General features: G+C 40.6%; 3 protein-coding genes across 7 annotated transcripts; 2 read left to right on the top strand and 1 right to left on the bottom strand.

Annotated features, from left to right (window-relative positions):
* Window positions 1-1,616: 1,616 nt before the first annotated feature.
* Window positions 1,617-3,978, top strand: LOC108564444 (tRNA (uracil-5-)-methyltransferase homolog A). The gene is made up of 8 exons (XM_017923491.1): window positions 1,617-1,810; window positions 1,865-2,035; window positions 2,104-2,265; window positions 2,328-2,648; window positions 2,708-2,955; window positions 3,013-3,247; window positions 3,310-3,502; window positions 3,571-3,978. The coding sequence occupies exons 1-8, from the start codon at window positions 1,667-1,669 to the stop codon at window positions 3,834-3,836; spliced, it is 1,740 nt and encodes a 579-aa protein (XP_017778980.1). The 5' UTR covers window positions 1,617-1,666; the 3' UTR covers window positions 3,837-3,978.
* Window positions 3,979-5,654: 1,676 nt separating this feature from the next.
* LOC108564443 (forkhead box protein K2) lies at window positions 5,655-14,644 on the top strand. 3 transcript variants are annotated; one of them, XM_017923490.1, is made up of 9 exons: window positions 5,698-5,904; window positions 5,965-6,728; window positions 12,642-12,916; window positions 12,974-13,143; window positions 13,204-13,497; window positions 13,556-13,701; window positions 13,763-14,055; window positions 14,121-14,229; window positions 14,299-14,644. In XM_017923490.1, the coding sequence occupies exons 2-9, from the start codon at window positions 6,370-6,372 to the stop codon at window positions 14,435-14,437; spliced, it is 1,785 nt and encodes a 594-aa protein (XP_017778979.1). In that variant the 5' UTR covers window positions 5,698-5,904; window positions 5,965-6,369; the 3' UTR covers window positions 14,438-14,644. The 3 variants fall into 3 exon arrangements, with proteins under 3 accessions (XP_017778977.1, XP_017778979.1, XP_017778978.1); XM_017923488.1 differs by having other exon boundaries at window positions 5,655-5,904; window positions 12,642-13,143; XM_017923489.1 differs by having other exon boundaries at window positions 5,968-6,728; window positions 12,642-13,143.
* A 2,668-nt stretch (window positions 14,645-17,312) lies between these two features.
* Window positions 17,313-22,639, bottom strand: LOC108564445 (kinase suppressor of Ras 2). Of its 3 annotated transcripts, none has more exons than XM_017923492.1 (12): window positions 22,151-22,639; window positions 21,759-22,032; window positions 21,424-21,681; window positions 20,707-20,860; window positions 20,122-20,641; window positions 19,947-20,058; window positions 19,643-19,884; window positions 19,226-19,585; window positions 19,030-19,163; window positions 18,841-18,975; window positions 18,646-18,775; window positions 17,313-18,582 (listed from the first exon to the last, which is right to left on the bottom strand). In XM_017923492.1, exons 1-12 carry the CDS (start codon window positions 22,301-22,303, stop codon window positions 18,430-18,432), a joined length of 2,625 nt encoding a protein of 874 aa, XP_017778981.1. In that variant the 5' UTR covers window positions 22,304-22,639; the 3' UTR covers window positions 17,313-18,429. The 3 variants fall into 3 exon arrangements, with proteins under 3 accessions (XP_017778981.1, XP_017778982.1, XP_017778983.1); XM_017923493.1 differs by having other exon boundaries at window positions 21,517-21,681; XM_017923494.1 differs by having other exon boundaries at window positions 21,580-21,681.
* Window positions 22,640-25,357: the final 2,718 nt, after the last annotated feature.

Here is a 25,357-nt window from a genome sequence, read left to right as displayed (position 1 = left end):
TTTTTTTGCGGACTTGAGGCACTAAAGACGACAAACAAAATGTTGATGATGATAATACTCGTGATTGGCTCAATTTTCTTTTTCACGGACTGATATAAACAAAAGAAACAATTTATACGCGAGCGGAGCAGCGCACACCTCGATCAATGCAATTCATATATAAGACTTGTTACCTTCATTATTATTATTACGCTCTTCCAATTGATTTGCGTTGCTTCTACTTGCAAGCGATCTCTGCTATGTCTGTCGGTGTCGTTTCTCATTTACTCATTGAAATTAGTACTAAATTATTGATATTATCGTATAGATTCGTTTTTCATTTGTTATATAGTCGTACGTCGTGTTATTGTTTATAGTTTTTCGTTTGTTAGAGACAAGGGTCAATTAAACATGCAGTTTCGATAAATGTAATTCGCACAAAATGAGAAAAAAGAAGGCGGTGGTAATAAGATATGTCGAAGAAATACGGTAGCAAATCAAGATTGCTGCATTGCGTGCATATATATATATACTAAATGTTAAGTACTTCTTTATAATTAATTGATAAGATGCAAGAACACAAGATGTTTGTTGGCGATGATGATGATGATCTTACACACTCTCCGGTTGTTCGTACTACTTTCAGTTTTGTATTCTTGCATGAATTGATTCGTCCCAGTATTATTAATCAAAAGAAAGAAACTTTATGGTAATGAATATTATTAATAATTGCTCTCGCACACTTGACTATTATATTGAAGCTTTACGCAAAAGTTGTTTGTTTTTATATATATATATATAAAAATATATGTAATTGTTTGCGATGATTTTAGGTGAAAAAATATGTATAAGTAGCGGACGCAGTACACTTACTGCATGTAGCGAGCAAGCAACACTGTGAATAACGAATATATTATATAGATATATATATATGTAATACAGAAGATCAAATCGTAGATGGTTTTTAAGTAACGTATGTAACAAAAGAGAAGTAGTCGTTAGTTTCCGTGACGCGCGCGCGTTTATAGGAAGAGTTGGATGGAGGTGGACGGAAGGAAGGAAGGAAGAGATTATATTTTTGTCAATGTTAATAACCGAAGATGGATTTATTTTTTTAAATGTGGACGCGAGAACAATGTCGGATGTGTACAAAAGGATGTGTATGACAATGAGTTGATAATCATCGTTTTTTGCGTTGCATTCTTTCCTCCTTTGTTCTTATACCTTTCTTATACGAGGGCAGAAACATCGTTGAAACCGTTCTTCTTGATTTTTCAGTTCTAAAACCCACCCCAACCTGTTTTATTTAATTTAATTTAATTTAATTAAGTACCATTTAAAGTTTACGTTTGTTGAATGGAAAGTACAAAGTGTTATATATCTCATGCGTTCATTTATTATGTTCAAATATATATATATATTAAAAAAAAAGAAGTATATTATATATATAATGTTAAAGGTTGGCTGAATAAATATATCGTAGGAAATTATCCTATTTACTTACTCTTTTTACCTGATACTGGCGATTTAGACAAAAAAAAAATGTTGGGAAACACTGATGTTATTTTATTGTGTGGTCAACCGTACGCACGTGCACGCAACGTAAAACGTGTGCAACTGGTTGTCTACATTGCGTTGAATCCCATGCGTGAGTTGAGGTTAAGATTGGTTTATTTACGTTTGAAATATGAGCGAGGAAGCTGTTGTCGTTCCCGCTGAAGATGTTCGCAAAGAGGAGGAAGATCCTTTTGCGTACCTGGAGAGGGACGAGTTCACCTCCGAAAAGTTTAAAATCGAGATAAAAAATTTGCCCAGGTATTATGGAATTCAGGTACGTGATAAAAAGATTCTTTTATATCCAATAATTAATGTCGATTATCTGCAGGAGCTGCGCAAGCTGCTGAACGAGACGCTGAAGCTGAACTCGTCCAAGTTGAAGACGCCGAAGAGAAATTCCACTTTTGCATTCGTCTGCTTTCGAAACGATGAGGATAGATGTAAGGCAATAGAAGTCTTGACTGCGTACAAATGGAAGGGAGCTGAATTGTCAGCAATTGTGAGTGGTTGATTGTGCTCAATTTTTTTTGTAAGTGGAGAATACATTTGTTTATTGTTGTTTTGCAGAATGCTAAACCTGCTCCGGATCCGTTGGTGAAGAAGCGCAGGGATGAGAATTTCAAGAATAAGGGTAACAATAAGAAGGCTAAAGTCGATGATGATAGAAGCGTCGAGGATAAATTGAAGGATTCGACTACACCCTTTTGGAATTTGCCTTACGAAGAGCAGGTAATTTTTATTTTGATTTATTTATTACTTCATTAATTGATTATGATTTGTTGTTCTTTAAGTTAGCAAAGAAACAGGAGGATATTAAAGGGATTCTGAAGAAGATTGGCAGTGATCTGTCGTATCAGAATCGCGAGTTGAGCGATTGGCTGAACAAGCAGAAGCAGTTGCACGATGGATTACCTTGCGAGTTGCTCGAAATCAGACACGCCAAAACTATTGATGGGTACAGAAATAAATGCGAATTCAGCGTGGGCATGAACGAGGAGACTGGAGAGAAAACCGTCGGTTTCAGAATTGGAAGTTACGTGAATGGAATCACCGGCGTTGGACCGATAGAAAACCTGAAACACATTCCGGATTCGATGAAGCTGGCTGCAAGGGTATGTCGAAATGATCTCTTTATTGTTTTGATAGAAATTATGATTTTATCTTTTGTTAGTTGTTCGAGAAATTCGTTCGTGATTCGGATTTGGATGTGTTCAATCCGGAAAATCAGACCGGTCAATTCAGACAGCTGATGGCTAGATCCGCCAAAGATCAGCTGATGCTCGTCGTCGGCGTCAGCCCGAAAGATGTGTCGGTGGAGAGGGTGGATCAGCTGAAGAAGGATTTGATCGAATTCTTCACAACTGGTGAAGGAAAAGAAGCCAAAGTCACGTCGCTCTATTATCAACCGCTGCTGAAGAGGTAAGCTTTCTTAGCAGATTAATAAAAAATCGTTCAAATTGTTTATGTTTTGCGAAGGACATCAAACGAGGATAGATCTTCGAAGCCGCAGCATTTGCACGGCGATACGCACATCCACGAAACTCTTCTCGGTTTGAAATTCCGCGTATCACCGGAGGCTTTCTTCCAAGTGAACACCGAAGCCGCTGAAGTGCTGTACGAATCGGCGATAGAATTGGCCGGCGCTACGGAGAAGAGCACCGTCGTGGATATCTGCTGCGGCACTGGAACCATCGGATTGTGTTTCGCAAAAGTACGTGCAAAAACCAAAGCAATCGAAATATTTTTAATTTGATAAATCTGCGCTCATTTCAGACTTGCAATCAAGTTCTCGGCTTGGAGATCATCCCCGAAGCTATCGAGGACGCCAAGCAGAACGCAATTATAAATAACATCGAGAACTCGGAGTTTTTCGCTGGTAAAGCTGAGGAGCTTCTGTATTCGGTGTTCATGAGGAGCAAAAACGAGAATATCGTAGCCATCGTTGATCCACCTAGAGCCGGATTACGTGAGTGTTTCTTGGCAACAGATGTACTTGACGTTCGGCTCATATATATATATATATTTTGTTTGCAGATAACAAGGCTATAAATTCGTTAAGGAAATTGAGGAAAATGGAGAAGCTCGTGTACATCTCGTGCAATCCGAGGCAGGCGATGAAGAATTTCATCGATTTCGGAAAGGCCGAATCGAAGACGATGCACGGAGAGCCGTTCGTGCCGGTGAGGGCCGTCGCCGTCGACCTGTTTCCGCACACGCCGCACTGCGAACTCATCATATTCTTTCAGCGATTCAACACTCTCGAGGAGACAGCTAAAGCCGTCGATGATGCAGTCTGCTGACGCGTTTCGTCGTTAGGTCAGGTGATCATTATTTTAATACAAACTTATATATTACAACAATTACAATAATGTTGACGAAACAATCTGCGAAATGTATATTGTTTTCGAAGAAAGAAAAAAAATATATATTTACTACATTTTAAACACAATCAACAAAACCTACAACTTCCTCAATCTATTCAAATTAGTTCCATAAATTAAATCGAACTAATTAACGCGCCATCGACACGTAACGTCACACCGGAAGTGTTGTTGTTGTTGTTGCTGCTGTTGTTCGCGTTGCCATAACAAAAAAAAAACATTTGCTTCGATAACATTTGCTTATCGCGGTCGCCTTGCCCTCGTCCAGAGCTCACTTATTGGAAGCAATGAGCAGAGGAAGAAAAAAAAAACTAAATAAATAAATCGTGGAACCGGACGTCCGGTTTCGGGTGCTCCGAAATGGAAACTTCCTGCGCTCTCCAAAGCAATCCCAATTCCCATTGCCGCATAACAATTGTAGGATAAACTTGCGTTTAGTGTCTTTGAATAAGCCCGATTAATTTTACGTAACATAAGGCTGTTAATTAATCTTATTCGATTCTCGCTATCTTTTCAGAAATATTATAAATAGAGCGAATTTCGTGCGAGCGAGTAAATAAATAAATAGGAATATTATTGCAAACAAACAAGTTTACTTATCGCAAGTAAATAAATATCGATTTGTAAATATTTCGATACTCTTTCTTTCTACTCTTTTTGTCTTGTTCATCTATTTTTTTTGAGTGTACACATATTAAATGTGTGTCTTTTCGTTTGTTGCTCTTCCTTTCCGTTCCTTTTCCTCGAACGAAGAGCGTGGTGCAAAATAAATAGCGAAAGTATTTATAGAAGCGACGTCGATTCTCGTAAAGTAGTGACCGCCGATGCGATAACGAAAATGCGAGAGTAGCGTGCGTGTGTGCCTGTATGTGACTTTGTTGCCGCGAAGGCCTGTTTGCGAATCTCCCGGGGCAACAATAACAACGACGGACGTGTGTTATCAATATATTTTTTTTTTGTTATTGTTGTTGTCGAGAGTGTGAGAGATGTGACCTGACGATAAGATATAGTCAATTAGTGTTGCGGCGTGTGCTGTTTCTCCACAAACTATATATTGATAAATACATGTATGTACGCATCGGCATCGTCGAAGGAAACATTAATTTCTGATTAATAATTGACGATTCGCGTTTTGCGCTGCGAATCCGATTGGATTACATTTTGTGTACATCGAAAGTTGTTAATTGATGTTGGAATAGATGGCGTCACCGCATTCGTTTCACGGGTTGTTTTGATCCAGGATCAAAGTATTTAAGGTCCAATTGGAAATCATATTTATTGACTAAAATGATGATGATGTTAATAAGAATCTAGATAAATGGATGATCAAGTAATTAAATAATGTAGAAAAGTTTAATTAATTAGAGAACACGTGTTTTTGTTAATGAATTATCAGAGAAATATTATTTATTGTTTCATTAATTAATTAATTGCTTTAATAAGTAAAACTATTTTTTTTTTGAATAGTTAAAAAAAAGTAGATGGCGCTTTGGATGGTAAAGTATTGGATTCCAATTGGATTTAAAGTTGTTTATTTTATTGGAAATATTTATTGTTGTTGTTTTTGTTGTTATTACATCAAAAGAAAAACGTTTAAAAATTAATAATAATGTGTGTGCTTTTGTTGCAGTTGTTGGTTGTTGAGGTTTGTTTGTTTGGTTGCTGGGCACGAGAGATGTCGCCAGGAGTTCCACTGGGATCGCCTCCGTTCTCACGTGTTTACAAGCAAGTATTATTACTACCGATAGAGCTGTTATGAAATCAGCCAATACATTTGCAGTGCAGGTGCCTCCCACGTTATCACCACAATCGGTCGCTGCTGCTGCTGCTGCTTCTCCTCCTGATACTTCACGTCGTGGGTAAACAGTGAGAGAAGAAGAGTGGACACACACGAGAACGAGAACAATCGGCGTTGGTCTAATCGGGGCCACGGGGGGGTAGTTTGTTGGTTGGTTGGTTAGTTGCTTATTTTGTGTGTGCGCGTAAAGTGAGTATAATATTTTGTATTGTTATTGTGTAGAAAAATAATAATAGTTGTTGTTTGCAGCAGCAGGGGAGCACGCGAGCCGGAAGAAGAGGTGTGCGAGCAGGAATTGCACATTTCGAGTCGGCACACGGGGGAATCGGATCATCATCATCGTCAACATATACACGCACTCGCAAAGAGAGAGAGTGGTGTTGCGGTGTGTTTGTACGTACGTACGAGCGATCGTCCGTCCGTCCGTCCCGTCGTCTCCTGGCCTGTCGGTGCGCGTGTTCTCTCTCTCTCTCTCTGAGTGTGTGTATGTGTGAGTGAGTGTGTGTGTTTTCTCTCCAATTTTACTAGCGGCGGCGGGCGAGAAGTGTGCGTTTGTTTTTTTGTGTGCGGTATGTTATAATATATATATATATATATATAACAACATATATATAAAAAAAAACGTGCCGTGGTGTGAGGTGGAGGAGAAGAGCCATGTCTACGTATTCTAGGACATCGGAGAGTGATGCCTGGGCGTTACTTGCACTCAAGTCGGCCCCTGCGAGCCCCTCGAAGGTGCAGTGGAGCCCCGAGGACAAGGGGGAGGCGATCGCGCGCCTCGAGGGCCGCGAGTTCGAGTACTTTGTGCGTCAGAATCGGATCACGATCGGCAGGAACAGCTCCAGGGGAGACGTGGACGTGAACATGGGACACTCCAGTTTCATCTCGCGGAAGCATCTGGAGGTCTTCTTCGATCATCCCTATTTCTACATGATGTGCAACGGAAAGAACGGCGTCTTCGTCGACGGCGTCTTCCAACGCAAGGGCGCCCCCTCCATACAGCTGAATAGAACGTGAGTCCTGTGTCTGTCTCTATCTCTCTCGGTCTTATTAGGATAGTCTATCGGTCGGTCCGTATCTACGTACAATATTGTACGTCCGACCGACACCAATGTTATGTAAACAAACTCCCGCATCCGACCAACGAAAAAAAAATCATCTCCTTCTCTGCAATACTCGTGTAGTCGACATCCATTAACTTTTTCGCTGCTCGAAACTATATGAATTCAACATGTTTACTACTGCTCTCAACCACGCATTCGTCGCGCGGGCCTTGAGGTTAACACACATGGCCTCTATTTACGTCAGGTGTTTATTAACAACAATCCCTCGTGAAAATTGCGTTGCGTTGTGCAAGAGATGAACGCTGCATGAACGGACAATAATCATGTTAGGGGGATGATTTATTATCTATCATTCATCTATTCATTCATTAGTTTCAATGAAAATCATTATTGTATTTGTTGTTTGGTTGAAATCCGCGTATCGAGCCATGCGCTGAGCAGATCGAGCACGCCGTGGACACGCGGCCGTCTCTCCTCCTCCTCCACCGCGAAATCAATTTTCCGGCCTCGCCGTCATTTCCCGACACAAACCCCTCCCACCCAAATTTGACATTTCCTCCTGTGCTCGAGGTCAGTGGAATGAAGGGAAGGGGAAGACTCAACCCTCATCATCCCTCTGGTGTTTGGCCTTCGACGGGCGCCGCGACGTCAGCAGCGCCCGCTGACGTCATCCACGACGACGACGACTTCCTATGGTCTCCGGCGTCGGTGTCGAATTCCCCCGATAACTATATGTGTGTGTATGCAGTCGAGCAGTATTGATGTCGTCGTTCGTGTACCTCAGTGGTACACGTCGTCGTCGTCGCACCATACTCCAAAAAAACAACAAAAGGAACATGTTTGGAAACATCGCGCGCGCTCCAATCCGAAGCGCGGCCGCCGCACCAAACAACAATAACAACAACAGCAGCGCCGCTCTTTACACACACACACACATTCACTGCACCACGTGGTCCTCGCTCTCCCCGAGTAGTACGATCATTACATATTACTACATACTCCATAATAATATCTCGTATGTGCGAATCCAAACACTTTCATTAACGCGTCCGACCATGCAAATTCATAGAAACTATTAAACATTTCACAATTAGCAAAAGGCAAGTTTATGTAAACCCAATTAGAAGAGACAATCTTTTCTTTTAATTCTTTGTTAAATAATAGATAGCGTTGCATCGTCGTCGTTGTCGTCACACAGACGCTAATTGTCTTGAAATCGATTAGCCGGTCGTCGTTCCTCTCCTATTTTTACACACACACACAAACGCTCTATCCTTGAGTTGAGAGGACAACTCGACCGATTGCTGCTGCGGTTTTAAACATTTAAACCTCTCAAATCCACCGATATCATTAGGCCCATGAACCTAATACGGAAATAGAAATCGATGCTCATTGTCTAAATATATATGTATGTAGCAAATCTATTTGTTTGCATTCGACGTTTGCGAATCTTGAGCTTATAAATAAACTCCCCGCGATGAAAATAACTCCGGTTGCAGAACCACTGGTACAATAGTCACAATCACGACCTACTTGGATGGAAATTGTTTCGTAACTGAACGTTGTTTTCTAGATAGTCATGATGGGATCAATGTGGAAATTGAGGCACAATCATCATCTTCTTAGTAATCAAAAGCGTGATTCGTAAAGAAAGTATTTGTTTTTTCCATTAGCCGAAGAAAACTGCAAATCACAAGAGTGAAAAGTGCAAAAGTGGTTCGGATATATCAGTACTGCTATTACTATTATCGCCTTGAAATTCGAACGCTAAGAGTGAAAATGTTGTGTTAGTACCTGTTAATTAATTTATTTGCGTTGGCCGTGCAAACAAACAAAAAGAAATCGATGGTAGTTTCCTAATTCAATTCTTCGTCATCTACGGTTGTTGCCTAGCATCCGTGTTAACATCAGTTGCTAGGGTAACAACTTTAATTTTTCGTTGACCTGTTTGTGGTGACTATCGCATAGCAACCATGTAAATAATGATGCATTCTACTCGGTTTGTTTGTTTTTCTTCTAATAATGGTTTCAGAAGAAAATGAATAATTGCTGGAATTACTTCCACCGGAGAGTGGATTATCCTCCCTGCATATTTCACGCTTTGTTAAGTCTCTGTCTGTATTATACTTCCTCCTGCTTTGGTCACTTCAATTTCAACCTTCATCATTTGTTTTTCAAGTACATATCGATTCTTGTGTTGAATATTTCTTTACCAAAATCGATGGATAGAAAAGTCAGTGTTTCGGCGAAAGTCTAAATGCAATGTCGAGTAGTAGAAATAAAGCGAAAATGTTTTTCTAAGTTTAATGTGGGAAAAACAAACCTGTAAATTTCTCGTGCAAATATTATGTTTCTCGACTCGACACAACCATTGTGTCGTTTTCTAAAAAAAAAAGAAACGAATGAAAAGGAAAAATAACGCCCGATTTACATAAGCCATTATTATCTGTGTCGGTTTTATTTTTTCTTAATGCTCTCTCTTCTATTATACTTTCAACGTTATTCTCGCCTCAATTTACATTTACTTTTTTATTTTGCTAATCGTTTAATAATTCTTTCTTTAATTGATTCTTCAATCAATGAAAGTTATTTTGTTGTTTCCACTCGATAGGAAAGTTGTTGTTGTCATTACTATTTTTGTTTTAGCAATAAAAAAAACACAAGTGATTAAGTGAAGTTGCATGAAGTCGGCCTACTTGCATATTACATAAATAATATTAGTCGTCGTTGCTAATGACTTGATTCCGTCTCTCTCTCTCTTTCTCATTATTTGATTTGTTTGAATTGTCTTTATTTGCTTTGTAACAATTTAGCTTAGCTGGTAAGAAATGTGCCTCGAATGGAAATATTTCGGTTCGGTGTTGTTTCCAATTACATCCTGTCAATTCGGTCAGCAGAATGAAGCAACATTGAAATTTATGGTAAGGCGATTTGAAATGCGGCAAATGCGAGAAAATTTAACGTTAAGTTTATAGCAGACTCCTCTGTTCCGTTTAGACTGGAAACAAATGACTAGTTTCCTGCACCGACATTTAATTGAATCAATTGGTGCGCAGCTACTACTTTTGTTTTTTCTCGTTTGTTTGTTGTTGTTGTTGATATCCTAGAATTTATAACTTAAATCGAGAGAATAATCTAGTGTGTCGGTCTGCTGTTGTTTTTTTTATATTTATTATACGTATTGGAAATGTGCGTAGTTTCTATGACAACAATAATAGTCGTCTGTTTGTACCAAGATCGCATTGCTAGGCAACGTTATTGTTTCGGTCTGGAAAACCGTCAAAACGCGACCGATCATCGTCGTCGCATGTAAATATTTACGTTTCGCTGTGCGCAAAGTGTGTACATGGAAAAATTGATAATTGCCGCGTCGCGCAAGCGGAACGGGTTTTTCAATCGCGAAGGAATGTGACGCAACCCAGAAGACGTTTCCTTTTCCAATAGAGCGCCCATCCAATGGAGATTATTCGCACGAATTAAACGTGGCTTTTCGAAATGATATTACCAGAACCGTAACGAAAGAGAGTTTCCTGCAACCATTCAATCGCGATTGCACGCGTTTCCAAGCAGCCAGCATCGTTTGTTTTTGTTTTGTTTTGTTTTTAATTTCGTATTTACGAGACGAGACCTGTTTGTAAACACTTTATAACCGGCGGCGGCTGTGGAATTCCACTTACCCACATTTTCTAACGGAACAATCGCAGCGCGCGGTCCTTTTGTTTTCCCCCCTTGTCATTTTCAAAAAATAAAGTTGGCATTAGCTGTACCTTCCATACATATGCACTAATACCAACTTTAAATGAAAATTTACATTTGGAAATTGTGAACTTGTAAATCGTATTGCTTTGCTCGATCGCACCTACACATATTTAGATTATTTACATATGAGATCATTCATGCGATTCGTGTATATATTATATTAAACACAAATATAGTAAATTGCAAATGCAAATTTCGCCTGATGAAGAAGAAAAAGGAGAAAGAAACCTTTCTTCTTCTTCTTCTTTTACTTCTTCCAACAATTTCCGAGTGCGATTGGGTAATTAAGAATGATTTATTCTGTCCATGCGAAAGCGCACTTGGATCAATTAATGTACACGTTGACATGACGACGCACATTAATAAACTTCCTTCTAGAATCTGCCGTTCTTATAAAATTGCTATTTAAATTTTACCCAAGTTATTCGTTCACTAATTCGAGTTGAATCAATATTTACTACGTATAATTCATATGAAATGTGTGTGATGTTGATGGTATGTTTTGTTATTGTTGTTTCCAAGTTTTAATTGCAGGTTGTTGTTGTCGTCGATGATTCAGTGGAAATTTCCTGATTGCGACATTATTTGGGTGTGTGTCGTAACCAGAACTCCTCGGGTTGTGTGTGTGTGTGTTTCTGCAATTGGCGCGCGTTTCTCTGCAAATTATTATTATTAACAAATGTTGGATGGACGAATTTGAGAGGGAACGATGCAGAATTGCTCCAAGATCTAGACGTGAATCATTCCTGTCGTCCTGTATTAGCTAGCGAGCAGCTAGTGTGTATTATATAGTGTGATACATTGATTATTTTTAGAGCCACGCAATGTGCTGTATATTTGTTTGTTTCCTTGCTTCATCGCTCTCTTTTGAGAGAACTTTGCATTCCACAAGAAGAGAGAGAGAGAGAAAGAGAAATAATCAAATTGTGCTTTATCCCAGAGGATGTGCTCGTATCTTTTCGTAGCATTCCATTGATTTCCAAGTAAATAAAACCTTGATTCACCTTGATTTTATCTATCTATAAGCTCTAAATATACCTTGAGAGATATATATATATATATACGTTTTGTATTTACGTGTATATACAAGCAAGGCCACCGTTGACCGACTCTGCGAGTGTGTTTATTTACTTGCTCGAAATTCGAATTTCGCGCGCCCGTCCGTTCTTTTCCGCTTTTCCACGCTTTGCAGCTTTCGCATTTCCCACTTTTTTCTATCTATCCATTTCTCTCACTCTCTCTCTCTCTATCTTTCTTGTGGTTAAGTTAAGTAATGCGCACGTGAAATGCAAGGACGCGGCGGCACTCCGCGCGAAAGGTCAACAATATTGCCGTCGTCTGATTTGAACTTTGCCTGTTGCTGCTGCTGTTGCCGTTACGCTTTCAATTCGAAACTTTTGAAATTTCTTCCAGAAAAAAAAAGAAGAAAAACCAACAATCTCTACTCTCCATTCGTTCTCCGAACTGGCACGAATCGATTTCGGCAACTGTCGGTTCCATTCGACGTTACATGACTTACAACCAATTGCAGCTGTCTGTTGTACAGTAAATAATTCTGACGTTTCTTTGTTTTTTTGTTTTTCGGTAGTTGTCGGCTCTCTTCGGGCTTTACATGAATTACATCCACTTGGATAATCGATTGATTTGTTTGTAACTATGGTAAACAAAGAAAGTTTATTTATTAATCGATATCGTTTCGCTCGCGATACGGGAAAGTCCCTTGGGTTTTTGTAGGCGGATGTCAATTGTGTAAAACAAAAGAAGAAACGCACCACACACACAGAATGTTGCATGAAATTGACGAATGTAAATTAGACGCGCATCAAACGGAAATATGCAAATAGTTTTATGTTGTTGTTTTTTTTTATGGTCGTCTCCTCCGGTTATTACATTATTTATTGCGAGTGCGTTTCTTCTACGCGAGCAGGCTGATGTCGTTGACGTACCAAAAAAACAATTGAATTGACAAATGAATTTCGGTGGGTAATCCTTGAACCCACATAGCTAGTAACGATGCTAGGATTTGATTGCTTTTTACTTCTAAAAAAGTATATTTGTATATTGTAATTTCAAGTTGTTTAATTGTTGTTGTTGTTGTTGCAGGTGTACGTTCAGATTTCCTAGTACAAATATCAGGCTGTCGTTTCAATCGTTGGTGGACGAAGCTTCCGATCCCGCCCCGAGGGTGCGCGAGGTGTCACCGGTGAGGGTGAGGGATAGGTCGGGTGGAGGAGGAGGAGGCGGTGGTGGTGGTGGTTTGCAGCCGCTGCCACCTTTGAGAATCAACATCCCCGCAGATTCGGACACGTACGGAAGTCCGTTTCCGTCGCCGACGGGCACGATAAGCGCGGCCAACAGTTGTCCAGCTAGTCCAAGAGGTAATCACGGCGGCGGTGCGCCCATCATCTTCTCATCTGACCACGTTCATCTCGCAGGTGGCCATGGTCGGAGGAATATCTCAGCAGATCTGCAGATGGTCGCAGCGTACGCCGCTCAGGTGGCACATCGCGACGAGGTCGCAGGTGGCGGCGGTGGTGTAGGTCACCACGCCCCCCAGAGCCATAGTCCTGACCATTACAGGCAACCCACATCGAATGGAAACTCAGTAAGTCGAAAAAAAGAAGATGTTAAAGGAATCGTATTTTGATATTGTTTACTCTTGCAGATACCTCCGGTTGTGATAAACGATGGGTACGGCGCGAGCGGCGGAGGTGGAGGAGGCGGTGTCGTCGGTGGTGGAGGAGGAGGAGTCGGAGGCGGAAACAAGGACGACTCGAAACCGCCTTACTCGTATGCACAGTTGATAGTACAAGCGATAGCTAGTGCTCAGGACAAGCAGCTCACGTTGTCCGGCATCTACAGTTACATCACCAAGCACTACCCTTACTATCGCACCGCCGACAAAGGATGGCAAAACTCGATAAGACACAACCTAAGTCTTAATAGATACTTCATAAAGGTAGTGAACGACGCAAGTGTAGTGGTCGCCGTTGACACCTCCCCATATATATTTGCAGGTACCTAGAAGCCAGGAGGAACCGGGCAAGGGCAGCTTCTGGCGGATAGACCCGCAATCCGAATCGAAACTAATTGAACAAGCATTTAGGAGGAGACGGCAGAGGGGAGTGCCATGCTTCAGAGCACCGTTCGGTCTTAGTTCCAGGTACGAACTAATTATCACTAATCATCTTGCGCACAATGGAATCTTTGTTTTCTTTGCTCAGAAGTGCACCGGCTTCGCCCAGTCATGTGAGCATGTCTGGATTGATGACGCCAGAGTGCCTGTCCCGAGAGGGATCGCCCGCCCCCGAGCACATGCTCGAGGTCAGCCAATCGGCGCCCGGAAGTCCCGGAACTGTAGCGTTCCCTGGTTCGTGTTCGATGATCGGTCATCAGCAGATGAACGCCCTCGTCGGTGCGACGAAGGCCCGCCTCCGTTTGCCTACGCGAGAGGAGGCGGAGTTCATGCAGCAGGGCACCTCCGGTCTCTCCACCAACGGCCAGGAGCACAGGGAAGGTACTAAACATGACCACGCCCATACCAAAGTGCAGCTCTGCAGTAGTTTTCGTTTCTTCTTTCAGAGAAATTCCACATAGTTAGTTCGGGCATCGTCGAGGAGAGATCCATGTCACCTGCGTCCTTCTCGCCGCAACCGGTGATCGTGCAAACAGCTAGTTATTCACCTTATAGGTAAGTAGAATATTGTTATCGGATTGTTATCGTAATTTGTGTTTGATTGTGTGTGTATGGTTTTTGCAGCAATCAAGGTATGGATTTGAAAAGACATATGGATGAGCAGAGCGTAGAGAGTCCGAGCAGCACGGGCGGCGACAATCAGGACATGCAGGAACCGGAAATCAAGAGGCCGCGTTCCGATCAGCACTACGAAACTGAATAGATATGGTAGATATTGATAGATAGAGAGAGAGAGAGATGCGGGAGGGAGACGACGAGAGATGAGACGACAACGACAACGGAGATCATACGTACTATGAAGAAAAAGAAGAAAATACTATAAAAAAAAATAAAGAAGAAGAAGCGCTTGAGAAACACTTTATTCTCATCAAGATATATTGATTATATTTATAAAAAGAAGCCAAAAAAAACAAAAAAAAAACAAAACAGAAGACGAGCAATCGTGCAATAATAACAACAAAGGTAAAAAATAATTAAATATGTCGTAACAACAATTGGTGAGAGGGAGAGAGAGAGAAGAAAGCCGAGGAATGAGAAACGAAATGTATGGAAATGGCCGAAATGCAAACAAAAGAAACGCACGCACGCGTTTATTATGTAAAAATTGACGAAATTTCTGTACATAGATATTTCACGCTCTAAATATCGATAAATATTACAATCGTTGTGCTGCTGCTGCTGCTACTAATACTATATAGTAGTGGTAGTATAAACGATATAACTATCTTTTATCAATTTGATTTTACACGAACTTTATCGAGATTGCGCTGGAATCAATCTCAATGGACGAGACCTTTTTGTGTCGGGGTGTGAAGAGACGCGACGGAAATCTTCTATATGTATAGTTTTCTTTTATATCAAAGTATCTAAGATTTCTGTTGAGGAAAAGGGTCAGAGGGTGGGAATATACACACACACATACATTTGGATCTTCTTTATGTATATATACAACATATATATATTAACATGCATATGTGTGTTGTGCACGTGCGATGCATAATGCATTTTATTTATTTATTTATTAAGTTTATTTTATTTTATATCGATATAATAATAGAAATTCGATCGATTGCTTGATTTTTGCATGTTTATTATTATTATTCTTCTGTTGAGTTTATTTACAAATATATTATTAAATAATATTATTTACACAAAATTTGGACACAAATGAAAAAAAAATGTGAACAGGGATAGCCGGTGGGTGAATATAAAAATCATTGATAATCATATAAATGATTGATTTGGAACTCTGCGAGATTGATATTGTTATTATTTCTTTTGTTTTCTTGCGTCGTGGGAGGAGTTGAGAATCGGGGGGAGGAGCGGATCACTTGATTCCATATAGTTTTTGACCAACTGTTTTATGGAAAAAGTATTGGCTCCACCCCTCTCTCTCACAGATGTATATATATATATTTGAACGGTCCGAGTGGTGCAACTCGATGGAGGTCGTGTAAAACGAAGCGAGTTCATTTATTTCGTTATTGTTTTGTTTTTTTTATTAATTATTCTCGCAACGTTTGCTGCGATTCCAGTGCATTTATCGATCAAAAAAAAAAAAATATATATGAAAGAGCAGCGCTGGCGATGTTCATCATTTGTTTCTCGTTGCTTTGGCGTCGTGTTGGTCGGTCGGTCGGCTGTTTTACGATATTTTTTTATTTTTTTCCTTTACGTTTTCGCTCGTCCAATCCGAAATAAAGGAAAGAAAATCCCCGCCTCCTCGATACTTTTGACCACACCCACCGCCGCCCCCTCCTATTCCATTCATTATTTTCCATTCTCTTTTATTTACTTATGATTATTACTTTCTGATTGACATTTTCGTTCCGAATTTTTTTGTTTTTCTTCTTCACTGTTGGCGATTTTTTCTGTTTGTTGTTGAGCTGCAAATGAAATGGATTATGTTACATATATACATATATTATGATGATGATACGATTTAAGAATAAATTGATTTCTGTGGAAACGGTGGATTTTTGAGTAGCTGGCTTAGTTGGGAATGCGCCGTTTTCGCACGTCCGTTGATTACGATGATGATCGTTGTTCTCGTCGTTTTTGGTCTACATTTTATTCATTTCTCTCGATTCTTTGTTTCGTCGTCATCCATCATGCATGCATGCATATATATATATTATATATATATAGTGTACATACACACAGCCCACTACTACTTGATTTAGTTAGTGGTGTGTGTACCACCGTACGTACATAAATACATACATACACTATCAACTGCAGTCTGTTATAGCTACCTTAAGTCTTTGTTAAACTTTGATGTAAATTTATTATATGTATACAATAATAAAAAAAAAAAACAAACAAAAAAAAATGAAGTTATATAAGAGAGCACTCTTGATCCTCGCATCATCCTACTCATTCGCATCAACATTATATCGACACGTTGATCTCTACACCACTATCACTATCTCTCCTACTCAAAAAAAAAAAAACGTGCGATGATTACAGTAAGTAGGACAAGGACGAACTCTGTGACGTCCAAACATTATGCTGCAATTTGGATAGGATAATAAATCAATGACAAATTTACAATTATTTTTTTTTGTTTAATTTATTTTATTTTCTCAAATGAATAATTGGAATTTTCACTCATCAATAAACTCTAGTCTCGTGTGTGTGTGTTTGTGTGGTTTCTGTCTTTTGTTTTTCTTCCTTCCTCGATCACTACATTGACTCTCATCTCTCTCATCGAAGTGTGCTGGCGCATGAAACATCTGAAAATGCATCGCAGCCGTGCTGATCTCCCGTAACAACTATACAATTGTTTGTTTGTTTGTTTTTGCGTGTGACTAGAGCATAAAACGCGTCTCATCTCATATTCAGTTTATTCATATTTCTTTAACATCGGTCGGGAATGCATCATTGTTAGTGTGTTGTGTTTGTTTTACTCACTCTCTTCGTTTATAAATCACATTATCAATTTGCTTTTTCTTTCAGTTAAACATATGTACAGAGTGTGTGTGTTTGTTTTTGTATGATTCGCTTGGAAGCGATCGACAATTATTTACATACATCGAAATCGTTAAATATATTTACACAATCAATCAAAACAGAAAAATTTTCAAAATAATTTTACAAATTGTTGTTATTACATAAGGAGATTATATCTATTATATATTGCACATTTATTCATCTTCTTCGCGTGCCGTTTGTTTCCAAATTCTCTCATTCATCGTTTTACATCGAAATATTTAATTACATCATCATATCATTCCGCCTATCGAATTACAAATATATATTTATATGTATGTGCATATTTTTTTTGTTTTATATCCCTAAAAACACACAAATCGAGTGTCCAGTTTGCAGAAAATGATTACAAATGATTTGCCTCGAAGAGTGCGCAAAGACGAAAACCGATTCGTTTCAAATATTACACGAATTATCAATAGGGAAAGAGAGAAAAAAAGAAGGAATTAATCGAAGAAAACAGAAATCTCTACGAACATTCAAAAAGGCACAGGATGTCACATCGTGTCATCATCATCATCATCACGCGAGATATAGCAATTTTCTTGTGAGGGTGTGTGTGTATCTTTGTTCTGTTTTGAAGAATTGTTGAAATTGTTGTTGAAGAATGTTGAAACGCGCAAACTCACATTTCTCCGTTCTCCTCCTTTTCCTTCACCTGGTGTTGATGGTCGAAGATGACACTCTCGGAACCCATATTTATACATTCGGCGAAGGCACACAGACTTTGTTTCTTCGTTTTCAATTTTCCAGACATCACAATCTTCATCATCATCTTCATCATTATACAACAGCAACAACAATAACGAACGAAGTATAATCAATACTTAAAACTTTTGTTTCCCTGTATGTCATAGTCCACATCTTCTCACACAGTTTGCAATAATAAATTTACCTAAGTATAAATAGATAAAATTAATAATAATAATAATTAAAAAAAAAATATGTTGCACATCGTTTCGTTAAAATCACAGAAATCATTAAATAATCGTTTCAAAAAAAAATAAAATAAAAATAATCATTAAAATAAAACAAATACTGTAACTTATGTGGGACCGCCTTCTAGCTCCCCGCTCACCAATCGAAGACCCGGTAGAACCGATCCTCTTGCGTGTTGGTGGTTACGATCGGATGAGCGGTGCGAGGGGTTCATCAACTCGCGAGCTCCCTCTCCGGTGGAGCCCCTCCTCTCGTCGTTCCGTGCTAGAAGACGGACTCGGCGGACCGCGAGAGATGAATCGGGTGCGACGGACTGCGCGCCAACCTCTTCTTCGGCAGCTTCTCCAGAATCATCTGAAGCTTCGCGAAGGCCGGCCTGTGATCCTTCTTGAACGACCAACACAACATCAGAATGTCCTACAAAACAAAACAAAAAATATATTTCTGCCTTCATTGCTGCTGCTGCTTGTGCGCGTGTACCTTGAGATCTCGAGATGCGTGCAAATTGGCCAACGGATGCTTCATACCCTTTCCGACCTGCCAGATGATGGCCTCCGGCGGTTGACCTTTGAATGGCCATTCGCCTGTTAAAAGTTCATACCAAATCGTGCTAGAATGATAAAACGGATTATTAATTATAGAATTGTATCATTTGGTGATATATTGGTGATTTACCCGAAGGCGTAAACGTCGGATTCTTGACTGAAGGGAAGTCCTTGGTCGTGCGAGTTGAGGGCTCGCAGACAACGTTGAATCTCTGGCGCGAGGTAGCAAAGCCAACCAGGTGGAATCCCCAGGCGATCGTCATCCCTACGAAACGATTAAATTATTTTCTTATTTTATGCTCGTGGATCGATTGATTACCTTTTTCCGAAGCACAATTTAGTGACAGTGAAAATACCAAAGTCAGAAATGACCACTTTTCCATTGTCCATAAAAATGTTCTTGCTCTTCAAGTCTTTATGCACAATATCCTTCGCATGCAGATACCCCATCCCCTGCAAATGAAGAATAACCGTAACGAATTCGCATTTCTTATATGTCCACAGCAACAACTTACCAGAGCAATTTGTTGGGCTATGATGATGAGCTTGCTCAAATTGAACTTGTCCCTGAGGATGTGTATGTGATGGTAGAGGGTGTAGCCTCGGCTAAGGCTTGTGACGATCGTGAGGCTCTTCGGGTTGGTGCAGGTGCCCATAAAGAGCATCAGGTTCTCGTGCCGCGTCTTCTTCAACATGTTCAGCTCGATTTTATACTGATCGACGATCCGCTCGATCTCCTCCGATTCCATATCCAGCACTTTTATGGCGACGTCGCCGTGCCAGTAGCCGCGGTACACCTTGCCGAAACGACCGGCGCCGATCACCTCACCGAAAGTCAGATCATCGAACGGAATCTCCCATTCCCTCATGGACAACTGCAAAAGCAAGATTAGCCATGATCAACTGTTAGATGCTGCTGCTGTTAAACTTACGCTATTCTGTCGCGGCCAGCGATGTCCATCGATGATGGTGTCCGTATCGGAAACCTGACTGTCCTGCGAATTGATGCGAACCGGAGTCCGGTCCGAGTCGGTAGAGCTCTCCGTGATCGAAATCGTCTTGTCGCTATCCTTGGACTGCTGACTCGACGTCAGCTCCTGCAGCGACTTCTCCGGTGGGAAGTCACGCATCGGCGACGTGTCCGGAACATGGTCGGTTTGTATCAGAGGAATATCTGCACAATTTCACAATAATTAACATGTTTACAGTTTGTACGCGGCGGCGTTCAGAGCATACCGGGAAAGTTGAACGTCGTTTGCTTGGTGTTCGCCTGCGGCGTGATCACTGGCTGCAGGGCGGGACTCGAAGGAGTGGAACTGTTGCAGCTGCTCGAATTCGAGTCGGGCATCTGAAAGTAATCTAAATGCAATCGCAGCAAACAAAATATCAATTGGATGTGATTAAGACTTACGTTGTAAGAAGGAATGTTGGAAATCATCTGCGACTGCGGATGCGAATGCTTGCGGATCTTCGTTCCCGAGTTGATGTAGTTTTTGGTGTTGCTACCTCTGCCGGTATCCGAAGGATCGAAGGCTTGCGATTGTTTGAAGACGTACAGGAGCTCGTCAGGCAATCCGCAGGAGGCAATGGCCTTCTCCTCGCATTCCCTATGGCATTTGTACTTGCACTCCTTGCATTTGAGCCCCGTCCCAAAGTAGATGGACTTCATGCAGACGCCGCACGTGGCCATCATCTTGAAGGTCTTCTGGAACCTGTGCGAGATCTGGTGCGTCATGTTGCGGGTGACGATAGGCGGCGGCGGTCCGCGCACCGATTTATAACTGCTGTCGTCGCTGTCGGTGCCGGCGTTATTGTACGGTGGCGATTTCGCGGGACTCGTCAATATCGGACTCGAATATCCGGTCATCGCCTCTGGGCCGGGCTCCGTCGGTAGCCGCCCTCGACGGCCCACCGTGTTCGTCTCACGATTGCTATTACAACAATTAGTACAAGGACAATTATATATTGTATATATAATGTGTATTGATGTACTTACTTTCGCACGTCGTTATTGTCGATCTTTGCTAGCTGCGATTCGTGCGATTTGCTCTTCGTCAGCGGGAAAATGTCGGGAAGTAGGATCGACGATTGGTGATTGTTAACGGCGCAGTGCTTCATGCGGGCCGGAGGAGTCGTCGGAAACTTCATGCCTGCAAATCGAGAACGCACGAACACATTTAATCGTCGATCAATCGATCGATCTTTATCGCAACAACAAGTCGACAAGTTTCATTTACACTACAGATAATCTATATTTTCTTGAATTCTAAAAACTAAACTTCAGTAGTCTAATGATATTAGCGCAACTACATATGTACTTATATAATTGTCGCGTTACAATTAATCAAAAATTATCTGTAATACAATGAAATGAATCTAATTAATACTTTACTATAAAGTATGCTTTATGTAAGGTGAAAGAACATTGATAAGCAACATCGAACACTGGCCAACCAACCAACCAACCAACGACAGATTTATCAACAAGTTCTAGATCACATTGAACGCATGCAGCAAAAGGACCAGCGAATTATGAGACTAAACATTGAAATACACGCAAAGTGGGAATATACAGAGATAGAGAGAAAGATACAGATACAAACACACAGACATAAAGAGAGACAGAGATAAATGAATAGAACCCCCTATTGTGTTAGTTTTTTTTTTTGGTGATTTGATTTGGAAAAGAAAGAAAGGCATGCTTAGTAAATACCTTTTCCTCTAGTTTGAGGAGGGGGAGTAGTGAGGACACATTGAGCATTCAGAGAGCTGATACTTGAAACGGATGCAGAAGGTGGTATCGCACCTGCCCTATTGTTATTCAGAGACTCCTCGGAGGGGACTGAGGCTCTTGCAGCCCTAGACCTACCTTCCTTTGGAGACAGACCTATGAACGGATGTCGCAACTCCTCCCATGACGTCCAGTAGAGCGGGAAGTCTCCGGACTCGGCGTCGCCGTGTTTCAATATATCTGCGCAAAAGCAAACAACAACAACAACAATAATATATGCATCCAAATAATAATTGATTGTTGCAAATACACTGTACCTGTGTATCTCTTCAGATTGTAGAGAGCTTTGCACAGATGCTTGGCATCGTCCATGGCAGTGCCTTTCTCATTCAATATGTTCTTCAGTTCATGCTCAGTCTTTTCCTGCAGCTCCTCTATGGACTGTATCCTCTGGCACAGACCCTGTATGGAGCTCACACTGAGACCGACAACTTTCAGCCACTGGGTGAGCGATGGCAGCTGCGGTTTCTCCATCGTGTGCAGCTTGGATTTGGTGACCAGCTGATTGGAGAACATTTTAACAAGTTTGCCCTGAAACAAAGGAATGATGATTGATTTCTGTTTTCTCTCTCAATGTTTCTGTTCGTTGATGACAGGTAAATGAAAACAATGGAACTATTGCATTATTATTGTTGTTGTTTTAGTGTACCTCCAAGGTCCTGATCTCCTGCTGCGTGATGCCAGCAGTGGCCGAGCACTTTGTCCTGAGGCCCTCCAGTCTCTCGGCAGATATATCAATCATGTTCTGGATCATGTTCATAGTCTTCAGCAAATCCTGCTCTGTGCTGTTATCCTCTGCCATCACAAATAAACATATATATATATATCACAGTGGGTTAAGTATTAGTAGTGGTTGTGGTGGTGGTGGCGGCGGCTGCAGCAGCGGAGACGGTGGAATTCCTAAGAGCTCGACAATTTGGAACTAGCTAGCCGATAGATCGCCAACAACAACTACAACTGTCGACCACTTTCGCGACTTCACCGCTTCTATTTACATATCACCTGCACCCAACAATCGACTTATTTATTATTGTTGTTTTTTTTTTTGTTTTTCAAAACGATAACCGATTGCGGGACTCATTTGTCACAGCGACATTGGCAGCCATTTTAATGGCAGTACTGATCGCGACCAACTTCACCCTGCATTCAAACCTACCTCTACCTTTACTATCTTATTACCTAACTTACCCTTCATCATCATCATCATCATCATAATCATAATCATAATCAAACTCGATGCAAACTTATGCTTCATCACAACAACTGTTGATTCTTTTAACACCCATCACCTATTCTACTTCAAACAATTTACTATAAACAATTGAACACAGATTGCATTCAATTGTTCAACAGCCAACCAAACAAATCGATTCATTGTTACTTCAATTAAGTTATCAAAATTTGCAACAAATCCAGCATTAATTAACCTGAAACCATGCTACGAATTAATTACAGTCAGGATTCTGATAGTACGATTACATAAGTAGAAAAACTTTTTAGATTTAAACTTTGTTTTCGTCGTCGAATCAAGTGGGTCAGGAACCGGAACCGGAAACGCTAACCGAAATTAAAATCTTTAATCCAGTTTTAGTAAACAAATTTCACCTGAATCTTAAATGATTTGATTACGAGTATTTTCAAATGTTAACAACAAATGGAAATACACGCATGAATTGAAATTGCTCTTAAACAAACAGAGTGCAAATTACAGTTCAATACGTTCATATATAATTTACGGAATTGGTACATTCGCTCTCCGAATTGGTTCATTAATAATACAGAGCAAATATGAGCCGAGTTTCGAATTACAAATGCATACAATATTTATATATAAATCGTATTGTGGCTGCTGTTCATTTGTCGCAATTGCAATTAATAAAGTGTGCTATTGTCTAATTCCAGAAAAATTGAAGTTGAAGTATGCAACCAAAGATACAAGAAAAGAAAAGATAGTCTGAATGAAGTAAATTTTCGAAGAGGTACGCTCTGAGAAATCAAGTGTTCAATTAAAGTTGTTAAGTGATTTTTTTTGCTGCAGAGGAGAAATTTTAATAATTTAGAGAAAGTTAATCAGTAAGTTGATGCGGTTTCGCTTTTTGATTGATTTTCTTTGTGTAGTTTAAAATTGTTGGAGCACAGTTTGACGTATGAAATTGTTTGTTTATGCAACCAAAGAAGCGCGCGCGTTCTTCGGCGTACGATCAGCGGAAACGGAAGCGGAAGATGAACGAGTTACATTGAAGATGGTATAATGAGTGTAGTAGGTTCGAACGGCGCAAACGCCGGAAGTCGAGAAGGGACGTCCGCGCGTCGTCCTGCGTCCTGCCGAGAGCGGACACCTGTGGCTGGCGTCGCGACGCTTCGTTCAGTCGGTCGTCGCAAGCCGAAGCTGACGCAACGCAACGCAACAGAAACTTCCGGCTTCCATCAACGCTCAACCGGTGTTGCAAGTCGCGATCCGAGTCGGTGCCAGTCGTAAGCAGCAACAGGAGACGAAGACGCAGACGACGACGATGATGATGATGAAGACAAAGTCGAAAACGACGATCACGATGAAGTTCTTCGTGTGCTGCTCCCTTCTCGCCTATCACGTATACGCAGGTGAGTGAATCTGTTGCGTTTCGCCTGAAAGAAAGCCGGAAACTTATTCGCATTTTCACGCGAGTTAATTTCACGCCGGAAGTTTGCGATTACCGGCGCCAACTTTTCACGTTTTCTTGAAGTAAGAGAAGGGGAAAAGAGAAGAAGTACAATCGAGAGAAAGGGAACGCTCGAACGACTTCCGCTTTTCTCACGGTTTTCCGCATTTTCCACCCTTTCAGCGTTCGTTTCCGACTCGCACTCAATACTTCTCAAACGAATAAAAGGGATGTTGTCTTTCAATCGACACCCAAAATCTTTCACCCTTTCCAACTGCTTCATCTTCCAATATTAAACATTACACAGTTTTTCTTAAGATTAATTGCAAACAATAGAGTGAAATTGCATTGGAACCAACAATTAATGTCAATGGAAACGTAGCAGTTGGCTGTGGCTTTGCAATTTGTTTAATTGTCCGCAGCACTCTTGATTCGAGTCGAGTGTTTAAGCATATTTGAGAAGTATACTAAAGGGCACGGAAAATGCTAATTGGTATTAGAACGTAGAACCCGAAAAGCCATCAATTACACCCAGACACACACACAACTTGACATTTCACGAATGACATTTACGACATTTGAATATGAATTTAAGTTAAAATATTGATTAGATTTTTGATAATCAATAATTGAATTGAATTGAATCGAATTATTAATTTTTTGTATGTAATTTTCGTTATTGCTGATAATTGCGAAATAAAGACTGAACGTGTCAATAATAGGTTGCATTCCGGAAGATACGTTAGTAAAGCAGCTTAACGTAAGACGCTTTTTGCAGGCGCAGCATGTAAATAAATCAGGATTAAAATGAAAGAAATATAGAGAGACATAAAACAGGGGTTTGTTTCTTGCGAAAAGTTGGAAATTTTAATAACCGAAATCCTCTCCCCCTCGAGTATTGCGATCGTGTTTACGTCACGTTTCGCCTATTCGAAACCTTGTCCATCGCAGTAATCACAATACCTTAGTTACAAGAACAAAAAAAAAGAAACAAGTGTCGTTCCGTGCATCGTTAAACTCCTTGTCTCAAACCAACATTTTATATCTTTCGTTCGAGAGAAATGTAAGAAATAAGGGAGAAACATAAAAGAAAGAAAAATGCAACATCCGAGAGTCCCAAGAGGGGACGAACGAATGGGAAAAAAAATGTATATAGAATAAAACAAACTATAAGCTGAAATTAATTTGGAGAAGTCCGGGTTTGCGAAATCCCCCGG

This window comes from Nicrophorus vespilloides, unplaced genomic scaffold (genome assembly GCF_001412225.1).
Source record: "Nicrophorus vespilloides isolate i.1.1-1 unplaced genomic scaffold, Nicve_v1.0, whole genome shotgun sequence".
Classification (NCBI taxonomy): domain Eukaryota; kingdom Metazoa; phylum Arthropoda; class Insecta; order Coleoptera; family Silphidae; genus Nicrophorus; species Nicrophorus vespilloides.
The sequence above is the reverse complement of the archived record's forward strand: the minus strand, read 5'-3'. Positions and strand labels throughout refer to the sequence as shown.